We start from the raw sequence: 14,945 nt of genomic DNA, 5'->3' as shown, positions 1-14,945 counted from the left end.
GCTTTAATTTGATGTAACACACATACACACATATATATATATATATATATATATATATATATTGTATGTCTTTGGCACTATTTCGTGAAGCTACAGTGCCATATAGGAGACCTGTCCTTTTCAGTACTCACAGTAGAATTTTGAGAGACGGATTTAATGAGCCTATGCTTCCATTTGGGGTATTATAACAGTTTGACTGTTCAAAAAACCCCCACAAAGGCCTACCATTTGTAAAAGTAGACACTCCAGGGTATCTCATAAGGTGCATATTGTGCCTTAACATGCCCCCATTTTTTCACCAATAGATGCCAAAGTATGCAGTAAAAAATAATTTTGTGCGTTTTTTACATATGGATTGCATTTGTGCTGGGTATTTTGCATATTTCACATGTGCCACTAAGTTCAAACCCCCCCAAATTATGTTCAGCTAAGTCTTCTGAGTAAAATGACACCCCCATTGTATGTCTTTGGCACTATTTCGTGAAGCTACAGTGCCATATAGGAGACCTGTCCTTTTCAGTACTCACAGTAGAATTTTGAGAGACGGATTTAATGAGCCTATGCTTCCATTTGGGGTATTATAACAGTTTGACTGTTCAAAAAAAAAAACTCAAAGGCCTACCATTTGTAAAAGTAGACACTACAGGGTATCTCATAAGGTGCATATTGTGCCTTAACATGCCCCCATTATTTCACAAATAGATGCCAAAGTATGTGGTAAAAAATAATTTTGTGCGTTTTTTACATATGGATTGCATTTGTGCTGGGCATTTTGTATATTTCACATGTGCCACTAAGTTCAAACTCCCCAAATTATGTTCAGCTAAGTCTTCTGAGTAAAATGACACCCCCATTGTATGTCTTTGGCACTATTTCGTGAAGCTACAGTGCCATATAGGAGACCTGTCCTTTTCAGTACTCACAGTAGAATTTTGAGAGACGGATTTAATGAGCCTATGCTTCCATTTGGGGTATTATAACAGTTTGACTGTTCAAAAAAAAAAACACAAAGGCCTACCATTTGTAAAAGTAGACACTCCAGGGTATCTCATAAGGTGCATATTGTGCCTTAACATGCCCCCATTGTTTCACCAATAGATGCCAAAGTATGCAGTAAAAATGTATTTTGTGCTTTTTTTACATATGGATTGCATTTGTGCTGGGCATTTTGCATATTTCACATGAGCCACTAAGTTCAAACCCCCCAAATTATGTTCAGCTAAGTCTTCTGAGTAAAATGACACCCCCATTGTATGTCTTTGGCACTATTTCGTGAAGCTACAGTGCCATATAGGAGACCTGTCCTTTTCAGTACTCACAGTAGAATTTTGAGAGACTGATTTAATGAGCCTATGCTTCCATTTGGAGCAGCAGGGTGCATATCATAGCTGCTCTCCTCACAATGAGATGTAATAAGGTGCCTGCTAGCACTTGCCACTTCCGTTAGCTTTGTGGAGCTAACAAATGCAGAAGAAAACCTCCCTGACTCTATAACTGACAGCAAGGGTTGGGTGTCTGCTCCAAGTTATAAAAAATGATAACATTGTTAATTTCTATTGAAATCTGCATTTTTATAAGATGTCACAAATAGGACAGATTCCAGAAACACAATGCAATGACTTAACCCCTTAAGGACAGAGCTTCAGAAGCTTGTCTTTCACTTAATGACAACAGCATTTTTTGAATTTTTTGCTATTTGCGTTCAACTGCAATTTGCATTTTACTAATTTATTGCACCGACACATATTATATACTGTTTTTTAAAGGACAGAAAGGGCTTTAATTTGATGTAACACACATACACACATATATATATATATATATATATATTGTATGTCTTTGGCACTATTTCGTGAAGCTACAGTGCCATATAGGAGACCTGTCCTTTTCAGTACTCACAGTAGAATTTTGAGAGACGGATTTAATGAGCCTATGCTTCCATTTGGGGTATTATAACAGTTTGACTGTTCAAAAAACCCCCACAAAGGCCTACCATTTGTAAAAGTAGACACTCCAGGGTATCTCATAAGGTGCATATTGTGCCTTAACATGCCCCCATTTTTTCACCAATAGATGCCAAAGTATGCAGTAAAAAATAATTTTGTGCGTTTTTTACATATGGATTGCATTTGTGCTGGGCATTTTGCATATTTCACATGTGCCACTAAGTTCAAACCCCCCCAAATTATGTTCAGCTAAGTCTTCTGAGTAAAATGACACCCCCATTGTATGTCTTTGGCACTATTTCGTGAAGCTACAGTGCCATATAGGAGACCTGTCCTTTTCAGTACTCACAGTAGAATTTTGAGAGACGGATTTAATGAGCCTATGCTTCCATTTGGGGTATTATAACAGTTTGACTGTTCAAAAAACCCCCACAAAGGCCTACCATTTGTAAAAGTAGACACTCCAGGGTATCTCATAAGGTGCATATTGTGCCTTAACATGCCCCCATTTTTTCACCAATAGATGCCAAAGTATGCAGTAAAAAATAATTTTGTGCGTTTTTTACATATGGATTGCATTTGTGCTGGGCATTTTGCATATTTCACATGTGCCACTAAGTTCAAACCCCCCCAAATTATGTTCAGCTAAGTCTTCTGAGTAAAATGACACCCCCATTGTATGTCTTTGGCACTATTTCGGGAAGCTACAGTGCCATATAGGAGACCTGTCCTTTTCAGTACTCACAGTAGAATTTTGAGAGACGGATTTAATGAGCCTATGCTTCCATTTGGGGTATTATAACAGTTTGACTGTTCAAAAAACCCCACAAAGGCCTACCATTTGTAAAAGTAGACACTACAGGGTATCTCATAAGGTGCATATTGTGCCTTAACATGCCCCCATTTTTTCACCAATAGATGCCAAAGTATGTGGTATAAAATAATTTTGTGCATTTTTTACATTTGGATAGCATTTTTACTGGGCATTTTGTATATTTCACATGTGCCACTAAGTTCAAACCCCCCAAATTATGTTCAGCTAAGTCTTCTGAGTAAAATTACACCCCCATTGTATGTCTTTGGCACTATTTCGTGAAGCTACAGTGCCATATAGGAGACCTGTCCTTTTCAGTACTCACAGTAGAATTTTGAGAGACGGATTTAATGAGCCTATGCTTCCATTTGGGGTATTATAACAGTTTGACTGTTCAAAAAAAAAAACACAAAGGCCTACCATTTGTAAAAGTAGACACTCCAGGGTATCTCATAAGGTGCATATTGTGCCTTAACATGCCCCCATTGTTTCACCAATAGATGCCAAAGTATGCAGTAAAAATTTATTTTGTGCTTTTTTTACATATGGATTGCATTTGTGCTGGGCATTTTGCATATTTCACATGAGCCACTAAGTTCAAACCCCCCCAAATTATGTTCAGCTAAGTCTTCTGAGTAAAATGACACCCCCATTGTATGTCTTTGGCACTATTTCGTGAAGCTACAGTGCCATATAGGAGACCTGTCCTTTTCAGTACTCACAGTAGAATTTTGAGAGACGGATTTAATGAGCCTATGCTTCCATTTGGGGTATTATAACAGTTTGACTGTTCAAAAAAAACCCACAAAGGGACGCTACAGGGTATCTCATAAGGTGCATATTGTGCCTTAACATGCCCCCATTTTTTCACCAATAGATGCCAAAGTATGTGGTAAAAAATAATTTTGTGCGTTTTTTTACATATGGATTGCATTTTTGCTGGGCATTTTGTATATTTCACATGTGCCACTAAGTTCAAACCCCCCAAATTATGTTCAGCTATGTCTTCTGAGTAAAATGACACCCCATTGTATGTCTTTGGCACTATTTCGTGAAGCTACAGTGCCATATAGGAGACCAAGCCATGTCAGTTTTTACCGAACTTTGAATTTTGACGCTGGCCTATGTGCAATTTCCAAGCATCTTAGCAGATTTTAAATTCAAACTACCCCACAAAGGCCTACCATTTCTTAAAGTAGACACCCCAGGGTATTTCAAAAGGTATATTCTAAACCTTAGTGTAGGATCATTTTTTTGTTAGTTTGTACCAAGTCTCGTTGCAATTAGCATTTTTGTCTGCCTTTTTGACACACACTTGGAGATGTTACTGTATATTTTGCTATCCTTATGTCTGCTATGGCAGTATAACACCCAATATGTTGCTCAGCTATGTCATCTTAGTGCAACGATACCCACATGTGTACCTTTTTCATGGTTATGTGGATGTTGAAGGGGCACATTGGAGACCATGTCATATGAGTTTTTACCAAACTTTGAATTTTGACGCTGGGTCTATGTGCAATTTCCAAGCATCTTAGCAGGTTTTAAGTTCAAACTACCCCACAAAGGCCTACCATTTCTTAAAGTAGACACCCCAGGGTATTTCAAAAGGTATATTCTAAACCTTAGTGTAGGATCATTTTTTTGTTAGTTTGTACCAAGCCTAGTTGCAATTAGCATTTTTTCAGCATTTTTGACACACACTTGGAGATGTTACTGTATATTTTGCTATCCTTATGTGTGCTACGGCAGTATAACACCTAATATGTTGCTCAGCTATGTCATCTTAGTGCAATGATACCCCCATGTGTACCTTTCTCATGGTTATGTGGATGTTGAAGGGGCACATTGGAGACACACCACTTCCATATTTGTAAAAAGTGGATGCTGGGCCCAAGTCTCATTTTAGCAGCTCAGGACTGCAAATTACCTCTCAAAGGCCGCATATATTTTTAAGTATAAGCAGCTCATCAATTCAAATTCTGAACAAGTGCATACTATTTGCTGTGAAAAGGGGGAATAGTTGGGGTAAACTTATCCGGGGGTAGTACACAGTCATCTGCGTCCCGGGCAAAGCTGTCATGGATTCCAAAACCAAAACACAGACAGACCACAAAGAGAGAGAACACAGAGAGAGAAACTTGTAATACCGGTCCTTAGAATGGCCGGGCTATGCAAGCAGAGAATTGTCAAGGTACAAGCCAAGGTCAAGAGAAACGGAACAACGATAGGACAAGCCGAGGTCAAGGATCAGAGAAGACAAGATAAATGGTAGACAAAGCCAAGATTCGGTAACCAATCAGACAGATGACTAAAAATCACACCCCAAAACTGGTCTACTTATTCGGCTTGGGTGTGAAAATTTTTAAAACAATGGCCAATACATAGGCCGGGCTGAGAGGGGCAATCCGGGCAGTAATAGCTTGTCTCAACTCTTACGCCCCTCTTGTAACACACCCTGCACCTTTTCTGGGGATTTAGTTTTTTAGGGGTTGGTGGAATCTTAAAGCAGAAGTGACCTGCCTCCATTCTTCTGCTAGGCTCCACTGATGGTCTCCTTGTGTGGCATTCTAGCAGCTTAGAAATTAGCTCAAACTGGAAAGAAAGAAAAGTGCTTTTCAGCCCAGCATTTGCCTTTTTAAAAATGACAAAGGCATTGTGGATTGCCATCTGCATCAGGTATATGCCCACTTTTTTATACCATGCCCTGGTCTTTCTCATGATCAAATACGGCTGCATCAGTTGATCGGACAGGTCAACGCCCCCCATATGCCGATTATATTGCCATATGCAGACTGGCACCCGCTTACATTCGTCTCTGCCACAAACTGCGACCCTCCTAGTGTTTTCACCATGGATGGTGGTTAAGATGAAAACATCCTTTTTATCCCTGCACTTGAGTGCCAGCAGTTCATTCTGGCAGAGAGCTGCTGTTTCCCCCCTTTTCATTTTTTTGTTCGCTAGAGCCTTTGGGAAACCTGTGCGACTCTTCCGAATAGTGCCACAGGCCACGGTCTCGAAGCAGTACAAAATTTTTAACAGTGCGATGCTATTATAAAAGTTATCGATGTATAGATGATAAACTTTATTAAGTAGTGGCATTATTAAGTCCCAGACAATTTTCCCACTTGTCCCTACTATATCTGGGCAACCTGGGGGATCAAGGTGGCTATCCCTTCCTTCGTATACACGGAAGGTGTATACGTAGCCACTGCCACTTTCACATAGTTTATAAAATTTGATCCCATATCGGGATCTTTTGGATGGGATATATTGTCTAAATCCCAGTCTTCCCTTAAACTTCATTAGGGACTCGTCAATGGAAATGTTTTTATATAGTGGAAAATTTACTGTTAAAGTGGGCAATTAAAGGGCGTATTTTGTAAAGAAGATCATACTGCGGATCACCTTTTGGGGGGCACTTGTTATTATCACTAAAGTGCATAAATCTTAGTATGTCTTCATATATTTCCCTTGTCATTGTCTCGGCAAAAATGGGGGTATTGCAAATAGGATGTTTAGCCCAATACATCCTAATTGTGGGCTCTTTAATTAGCCCCATTAACATGGTCAGTTCCCAGAATTGTTTCAATTCTGGCACACTGGTTGGGTTCCATCTCCCTTTCCTGGAGATAAGAGAGTCTGGATTGCGTGCCAGATATTGCTCCGCATAGAGATTAGTCTGGGTGACTATCTCCACAAAAATCTCATCCCCCAAGAACAGCTGCATAACATCCAGCGCACTATAGGCAGACAGGTCAGCCTGTATGCCAGGATTGGCTGTAAACACTGGGATGTCTGGGGGAAAATGATTAGGGGGTACCCAGTCATCTGCGCCATGTTCAGCATTAGGGGAATCGTCGATTTCCCCTGATGGTCCTGCAGTATCTGGCACATAGTCCCTGTCCCCTGCGTCACTCCCTGCCTCACTCTCTGAGGCAGGGTCAGTCGCCTCTGAGTCGGCCGCTAACAGGGCATAAGCCTCCTCTGCATAAGCCTCCTCTGCGCTATACTTTCTAAACATTGTTAATACAGCTAACACAGCTAAAAAATATATATATTTTTTTTTCTTTATTCCCTAATTCCCACTAAATTCCACCCACCAAAATAACTAAATCACAAATTAATAAAATCAAATAAAATGTAACCCCTTAGGGTTACAAAAAAACTAAAAATTAACCCTTGAAAGTAAAAAAAAAAAAATAGATCACAGTAAAGTACTGTGACCTGTATATTGATCACTGCTAGCAGTGATCAAGCAGCAGGGAAAGGGTTATTTTTTTTTTTAATAAAGGGGAAAGGGATTAGGGACTTTTTTTTAAACGTAGCTATTCTTCTGGGACACAATGTAGCACCGATCCGTCTCTCTCCACTTCACAAACCCACACGAGGTGGAGGGAGGCGGATCAGATATCCCAGCAGCATTGTGACTGCTGTGACTGGGCTGGGATATCGGGATTTGCTGCTGCTGGTCTGCCCCTGACTCGGAGGCACCCAGCAACAGCGTTAACCCCGTGATCGCTGGTACTGCGGCGATCGGGGGTTAATTTTAACGCGTGACGGACGACCTCGTCCGTCACTCGTCGTTAAGGGGTTAGAGGGAAACTCCAGTGCCAGGAAAACAATCCTGCTATAAAATCCTTGCTATAAATCAGGAAGTTCCCTCTAGTGGCTGTCTAGCAGACAGCCACTAGAGGTGGAGTTAACCCTGCAAGGTACCGTATTTATTCGAGTATAACGCGCATTTTTTAAAACCGATTTTTAATTTAAAATTAAGGGTGCGCGTTATACTCGAATAAATATACCTTCCAGGACCGCCGGGCTCATTACAAGCCCGGCGGTCCTGGGGGGGTGGGCAGCAAGCATTTACTCACCTCCGTGCAGCTCCTCCAGCTTCCCAGTGTACATCTCGCGAGACCCGCGGCCAGCTCTGACAACGTCAGAGCGTCAGAGCTGGCCGCGGGTCTCGCGAGATGTACACTGGGAAGCTGGAGGAGCTGCACGGAGGTGAGTAAATGCTTGCTGCCCACCCCCCCAGGACCGCCGGGCTTGTAATGAGCCCGGCGGTCGGTATTGTCGAGCACCCACTCGAATATTTATTCGAGTATAACAAGCACCCTAATTTTAGATTAAAAAAATCGGTATAAAATTTTATACCGATTTTTAATTGAAAATTAGGGGTGCGCGTTATACACGAATAAATACGGTAATTATTGCAGTTTATAAAAAACTGCAATAATTACACTTGCAGGGTTAGGAGTAGTGGGAGTTGGCACCCAGACCACTCCAATGGGCAGAAGTGGTCTGGGTGCCTGGAGTGTCCCTTTAAGTGCTTTATGTGTGTACAGTGTTCCTCAAAGGCGATCAGCTGCATTTCATTCTCTGGACCTTTTATTTCAAATGAAAGAAAAAACAAAAACCTTTGAACAAAGCAATAAAATCCTTCCCAGGCTAAGGTGGCTGTACATTAACATGCTCTGTCCATCACGCTGTCCTTTTCCATTATAGCGGAGTATGTCCTGTCTCTCACTAAGCAGGCATGAGTCTGAAATCACTGTGCAAAAGGTTACTGTTCACTGCTCTGCATATTATGATGTCAGACGACATCACTGTTTATTGACATCATATATGATAAAATGGGTTTGTCAGAGGTTTGGGAGTGGTTATTGACCTTATATGGATATCCGTTGAAAAACATGCTTATGTGACGATGTAATGCTTTACCAATGTGTTTCATTAAACATTAATATTAAAAACAAATAAATCCATTAGATATTTTTTTTATTAATGCCTTTTTTTTTATTATGTAAAAGTAAAGGGGGGAAAAATAGGGAAAGGTTTTGGAACGTTAATTTCAAAGAGCTGCTACAGTAAAGTAACCTTCTCCTCGGACTAAATACTAGTTTGTGGCGATATAAACATTACACATTTGGTATTAAGGCTTTTTTTAAATTTTTTTATTAAATATCAGTTATCCATGAAAAACCCCTGTTTGTATCATAAAGTTTACCTTGGCACTTAAAATCACCACAGAATGTCGTGCCGCATCTGAGCATATCAGCCACATTGACCTTATTAGTAGCCATATTGACCGACAGCCTGTCAACCTTGCACAGAGTGGTAGTTTAAACAATAGGAGAGGCAGTTGTAACACCCTTACCCTCTGTGGGGTCCTGTGTAGGACACATGTGCTTCCCCTCTGCCACTTTTTGTTACACAACCTCTCAATCATCAGCCCTGTGTGCACACACACAGTGAGTGCTGTGAGATACCAGATTTCATCCTAGAACCTGCTACCTGTCTCTTAAGGTTGTTCACTTAAATGGACACTCCATTGCCCAAACACAAAAATAAATAAATATATAAAAATACATTTAAAAACATTTTTTAAATGTTTTAAAAATCACTGTTTAGTAGATATACACCACATGAAAACATGCATTATTTTAATTATGCATTTTTTCATTGGGGGTATTTTTAAAACAAGTATGAAGCCTTTGCAAGCCCTCCCCTTCTAACCCCGCCCAGACTTTCTGTGTCTGTCCAATCACAGACTTCCCAATGCAGTTCAATGTAAAGTCTCTGCAAGGCAGGTGTTCTGGGTAATTGCTACCTTTCGACTTTAGCTCCACTGAGCTAAACAACCAGGAAGTAACAGGACCTGATGTCTGATTGACAGACTGATGGGTGTAACAAGGTTAACGCATAAAAGTGCTAATTTCTATTGAAAAACTGCACTTTTTTGAAGTAAATTCATAATTTCAAATTTAAGGCCAAAATAGCTTAACTGGAGACAGTCAGATTTGTTTCCAGATTAGCTACTTTAATTTAAATTTTACATTAATTTTGAATACCTGACAATTCTCACTTTAGTGTATAATCCGGTTTATTTTCCTGAGAATGCTGTGATGTTAAGTAACTGGCACTTTCCTTACTTTACATCGGTGTTTAAAAGAACAAAAAGTTGAAAATAATGTGTATCAATAACTATTGGTACATTCAGCATCCCAAGCCAATTCTAAAGCATGGAAAATAAGGCAGAATACTGTGGCACAGGCAGATGGCAGAAGGAAAGGAGGAGGTGTGTACTCTCTGAACACTTGTTCCCTCTCCATGTCTAACAGAGAACACAATTTAAATGCTTCAGTTAAAGAGAAAATTACCATGAAATCCTAAGTCTGTCTGAGCAGATGTAGTTCGGCATGTGTACACCATTCATATTACACACAGACCCCTGGTTAATAATCTTACCCCTTTTATGTTCTCAAAACCTGGCAGCATAAAGCCATGTGCCTAAAGCTCTATTCTATAAACTTTGCAAAAAGTCTAAGCTTCTTCGTTAGTTAGTTAAAACACAAAACTACTAGGCCACAAGTCAGCTTCACATGTATATTTTTGTGCTGCAATTGTGTGAGTGTATGTGATTCTGAATGTGCTCTTTTCCTTAATGGTCTCTCCCTTCTTCATTTGCCCATTTTCATTAAGCGTACAAACTAGTTTGTATGGGTAGACAGAATTTGCCCACGCCAAAATTTACTATTAAGCCATTTTTACTGCATCAGATCACAACATATCTTGTTTATAAAGGATTCTGGTGTAAATAAATTAATGGGCATCAGTATACCTGCGTAAGAACACACAGGATATATGTACTGATCCCATTAGTAACAACTGAAATTTATGTAGAGCTGATTGATCCTTACTAATTCTGACAAATATGAAATTAGAATAGGAAAAGTATGGGAGGGCGTGAATGACATTGTGTAAGTTGGTCATTTGCACAATCTTAAAGGGACGCTATAGTCACCCAGACCACTTCAGCTCAATGTTTTAACCCTTCAGATGTAAACATAGCTGTTTCTTGTCGTGCATGCGCATTCCGCTCCACTTGGGAGCTGACGCCGGCGGGGGAGGAGAGGTCACCAGCGCCGAGGGAGCCCGGCGCTGGATTAAAGTAAGCTCCAAGCGAGGGGGGCCCTGAAGGTGAGGGGAACCTAAGGGTTAGATAGTGTCAGGAAAACAAGTGTCCTTTAAATCTTAAACATGCATTGATGCATAAGTGGAACACCTGAGATTGGGGGCTTGTCAGGGTTATTTCCTACATTTATCGGGGCTTGCACGTGGTGAGAATAACCACATAGAGAAAACATAGCTGGAGATTTGTTCAATTTGCCTTTTTACACCTACATTTTTATATTCCCTGGTTAGTTCCTAGATTAGTGAGTAACCTTGGTCTTTATTCACTAGAGACCAAATTGTAGTGCATTGAAACTTGAATTGCAAAAGTCTGGCTAACATAAGCAAGCCAAGACTATAGTTGGAGGGTTTTATTTTTGACCAGCCGTTTTTGCCTGCGTTTTTATTTTCTGTTTCCATTTCACAATAATATAGTGAATTCATTGTTGGGAGTTGGGTTAGGAAACATTTTCAAGTACTTTTATGACTTATCACAACTTATCTAAAGGAAAACCAAGGTAAATACCAATACTTGTCATTATATTAAAGGAACACAATAGGGTCAGGAACACTATAGTGTTTAACCACCATCTAACCCCCCCCCTCTCCCTTTACCCCTAAATATAGTAAAAATCTTACATTTATTCCAGTCTGCTGGAGCTGACTTTGCCCCTGACCTGCCTGCTTGGCTGACATCATCAGAAGTGTTATTCAAAGCCAATCACAATGCTTTCTCATAGAAAAAACATTGTATTGACTAAAACTGTCAAGGAAGCAGACCGGCGGCAGAGCCAGCACAAGCCAAACACAGCCCTGGCCAATCAGCATCTCCTCATAGTGATGCATTGAATCAATGCATCTCTCTGAGGAAAGTTTAGTGTCTCCATGCAGAGGTTGGAGACACTAAATGGCTGTGTTACACACTGTGCAGCACTGCCCCAGGAGGCACCTCTAGCAGCCATCTGAGGAGTGGCCAGTGGAGGTATCCCTATGCTAAAATGTAAACAATGCCTTTTCTCTGGGGAAAAAAAAGTGTTTGCTGCAAAAAGCCTGATGGGAATGATTATACTCAACAGAACAAATTCAATAAGTTGTAGTTGTTCTAGTGACTATAGTGTCCCTTTAAAGGGACACTAAGCATCAAAACATATTTAGCTTAATGAAGCAGTTTTGGTGTGTAGATCATGCCCCTGCAGTCTCCCTGCTCTATTTTCTGACATGTACGAGTTAACCTCTTAAAGGACCACTCTAGGCACCCAGACCACTTCAGCTTAATGAGGTGGTCTGGGTGCCAGGTCCCTCTAGGATTAACCCTTTTTTTTTTATAAACATAGCAGTTTCAGAGAAACTGCTATGTTTATACTGAGGGTTAATCCAGCCTCCAAAACCTCTATTGGCTGTCTCATTGACAGCCGCTAGAGGCGCTTGCGTGCTTCTCACTGTGAAAATCACAGTGAGAAGACGCCAGCGTCCATAGGAAAGCATTGTAAATGCTTTCCTATGCGACCGGCTGAATGCGAGCGCGGCTCCTGCCGCGCATGCGCATTCAGCCGATGAGGTCGCAAGGAAGAAGGAGAGGAGGAGGAAAGCTCCCTGCACAGCGCTGGAGAAAGAGGTAAGCTTAACCCCTTCCTCCCCCCAGAGCCCGGCGGGAGTGGGTCCCTGAGGGTGGGGGCACCCTCAGGGCACTCTAGTGCCAGGAAAACGAGTATGTTTTCCTGGCACTAGAGTGGTCCTTTAAGGACTTAATGGTTGTCCAACTGATAGCACAAATTCTAGGTTTTGTTTTGGTTCAGAATTTGGACAGTGTTTCTTCAACCATAATTTAAGGGTTTCTCTTTACGTGCACCCATAGATATTACATATTGTTGTTTAAAGGATACAAATTGTTTATTTTAATATCATATATATATATACCTAACACAAGATTAAGTATGAATAAATTGTTACAAATGGGGAAAAAAAAACATTTTTGTTTATAACTTTTACACATTAAGTGCAAATAAAAAAAATAAAAAACAACTTAAAATAGATTCCCCTATCAGTCCTGATTGTTATATGCCTAGGGTTTAAATATGTTTTGGTAATTAACACAAACCCTATAGCAACCATAACCCCAACCTTACACTTACACCAACTCTAACTGTATGCCCATCTTAATCTTACCTCTAACCCTAATCCAGCATTAACCCTTAACCTACACTAAAAACCAACCATAATGCTATAGTGTTCCTTTAATATAAAAACTATATTTGTCAGATTTTCTTGATAGGTGAAACCCAGTGGCATACTTGTGAACATGAAACCAGTAGATATGCGACGGTAATCAATGCACCTGGATAACATGAACTGCAAGCAAAACACTGGATAGTTCTGTAGCATCTGAGCACCACAGCATTGCAATAATGGTATTTTACCAGGGCCAGCTTGAGATTGATGCATTGCTTTTTCTTGCGTATGCAAGATATAAAAACCTCAGACCATGGCATCCATATTAATTGAAATAGTTTAGACTTTAGAGAATACAATATCTCAGAGCCAAATTTGTTATTACCAAAAGGACTAATTCAGACTCAGGCTGATAAAATGAGTGTCAACAAGTTGGGTAATAATAAGATTTAGCCCCAGGTTGTGCATGAAGCGGCTAATGAGAAACTAGGTGTACCTTTCCTGCTACAAATACTTTCATATTATTTTACTGTGTACATTTCTAATGTCAGAAAATAGAATATAGTGCACGAGGTGTATACACAGATGATGCAGAGTGCAGTGTACTCTGATCAACAAGTTTCTAATATATTCCTCAGAAACAATGAAGGCATATTTGTAGCACCTTTGATACAATCACACACATATAGCTAAAAATTAGTACATGGTCACCATTACCACCACAATATCTATCTTCGATATCTTCTTCCTGTCTACTTTCTATATCTTTCCTCTTAATACCCCTCTATTAACGTTTTTCATACTAGTTTTGTCGGCGTGTTGAAGATTATGTGTGGAGAAGCTTCTTGTGGTGTTGTGTCTATGGGGGTCTGTGTGTGTGGCTTACGGTCTTGTTGAGTGCTTTGTACGCTTTGTATGTGTGTGTTACATAAATGTGTGTTTGTTGCATGTGGGGGTGGATGTGTGCGGGAAGGCTGTGCTTGTTGTATCCAACCTATGCATTTCTTTGCCCCCTGCTTACCTTTGGGCAGGCAAGGATCATATGATCCCAATTTCATGGTAGTAAGGTGGGGCAGTGTTCCAATGTGATGAGACTGTGGTCGGCCCTGAAGATCATTGTAGATGCTCCATCCTATCTTGGATGGATACCGATCTGCACCCATCTGGGGACAGACCACATGCTCTCTCGCTGCAATAAGGAGGCGAAGCGTTAGTCAGAAAGATTTTACAAGCAAAAACAAAAAATAGAAATAACGCCACTGCAAGCACTCAAAGTCCACAGGAGGTTTATTCGGCACCAAACAAATGCAAAACAAGGGGAAAGGTCACATCAAAAACACGTTTCAGACCTATAGGTCCTTAGACAAGATAGGAGTTGCCCCTGTTTGTTACTTTTGTTTTGTTTTTAAACCTCCTGTGGACTTTGAGCGCTTGCAGTGGAATTATTTAAAGTTTTTGTTTTATTACTGGATCTTGAGTTCGTATGCCTCGCGACCAGTCTACTCAGGATATTTTTTTTATTTGTGCTCAGAGACTTATGCTAGTGGCATTTTGAAGTTTTTCTGCTCCTGTCCCACATTTTTCAAGATCTTACAAGCGTCCACTTCTCTAGGAGTTAAGACGCCTTCATAACATTCTCTGGATGCATTAGATTGTAAGCTCACGTGAACATCACCCATTTGTTTCGGTCAATATTACTATGTCAATTACTTGCTATTCTGCACCCCCACTGTAAAGTTGTAAAGCGGTGCGGAATATATTGGTCATCTAAAAGGATCATAAAAATAATCATGAGTGCCAAGTTTATGGTGTCATTCACAATATTCATGGATGAAACGAACGGTTGAATGCAATCATCACTAGACTGATAGCTCCATTCTAGTTTCTTCTAAGTGCAGAGATAAGTATGCGTGATCACGGCACTGCATCCTTTATACAACTCTCTCAGGGTTATTTACTAAAGTGAGAATTCAAAAATAATTTTTTAACATATTTTGCTTAAGTCTGTCTTTACTGGGGGCGGAGCCGAGCAGCCGAGCTAGACGGACGCACATCGCATG

The 14,945-nt window shown here is 40.4% G+C and overlaps 1 protein-coding gene across 1 annotated transcript in view; it reads right to left on the bottom strand.

The window, feature by feature from the left end:
• Nucleotides 1-14,047, bottom strand: part of SH3BGRL (SH3 domain binding glutamate rich protein like) — a 72,267-nt gene extending 58,220 nt beyond the window's left edge. The window contains exon 1 of the mRNA XM_063431831.1: nucleotides 13,907-14,047. Coding sequence (XP_063287901.1) covers nucleotides 13,907-13,927 — 21 coding nt within the window. The 5' untranslated portion in view covers nucleotides 13,928-14,047. The remainder of the gene's footprint in view (nucleotides 1-13,906) is intronic.
• Nucleotides 14,048-14,945: the final 898 nt, after the last annotated feature.

Source organism: Pelobates fuscus, chromosome 9 (genome assembly GCF_036172605.1).
Source record: "Pelobates fuscus isolate aPelFus1 chromosome 9, aPelFus1.pri, whole genome shotgun sequence".
Lineage (NCBI taxonomy): Eukaryota > Metazoa > Chordata > Amphibia > Anura > Pelobatidae > Pelobates > Pelobates fuscus.
The sequence above is the reverse complement of the archived record's forward strand: the minus strand, read 5'-3'. Positions and strand labels throughout refer to the sequence as shown.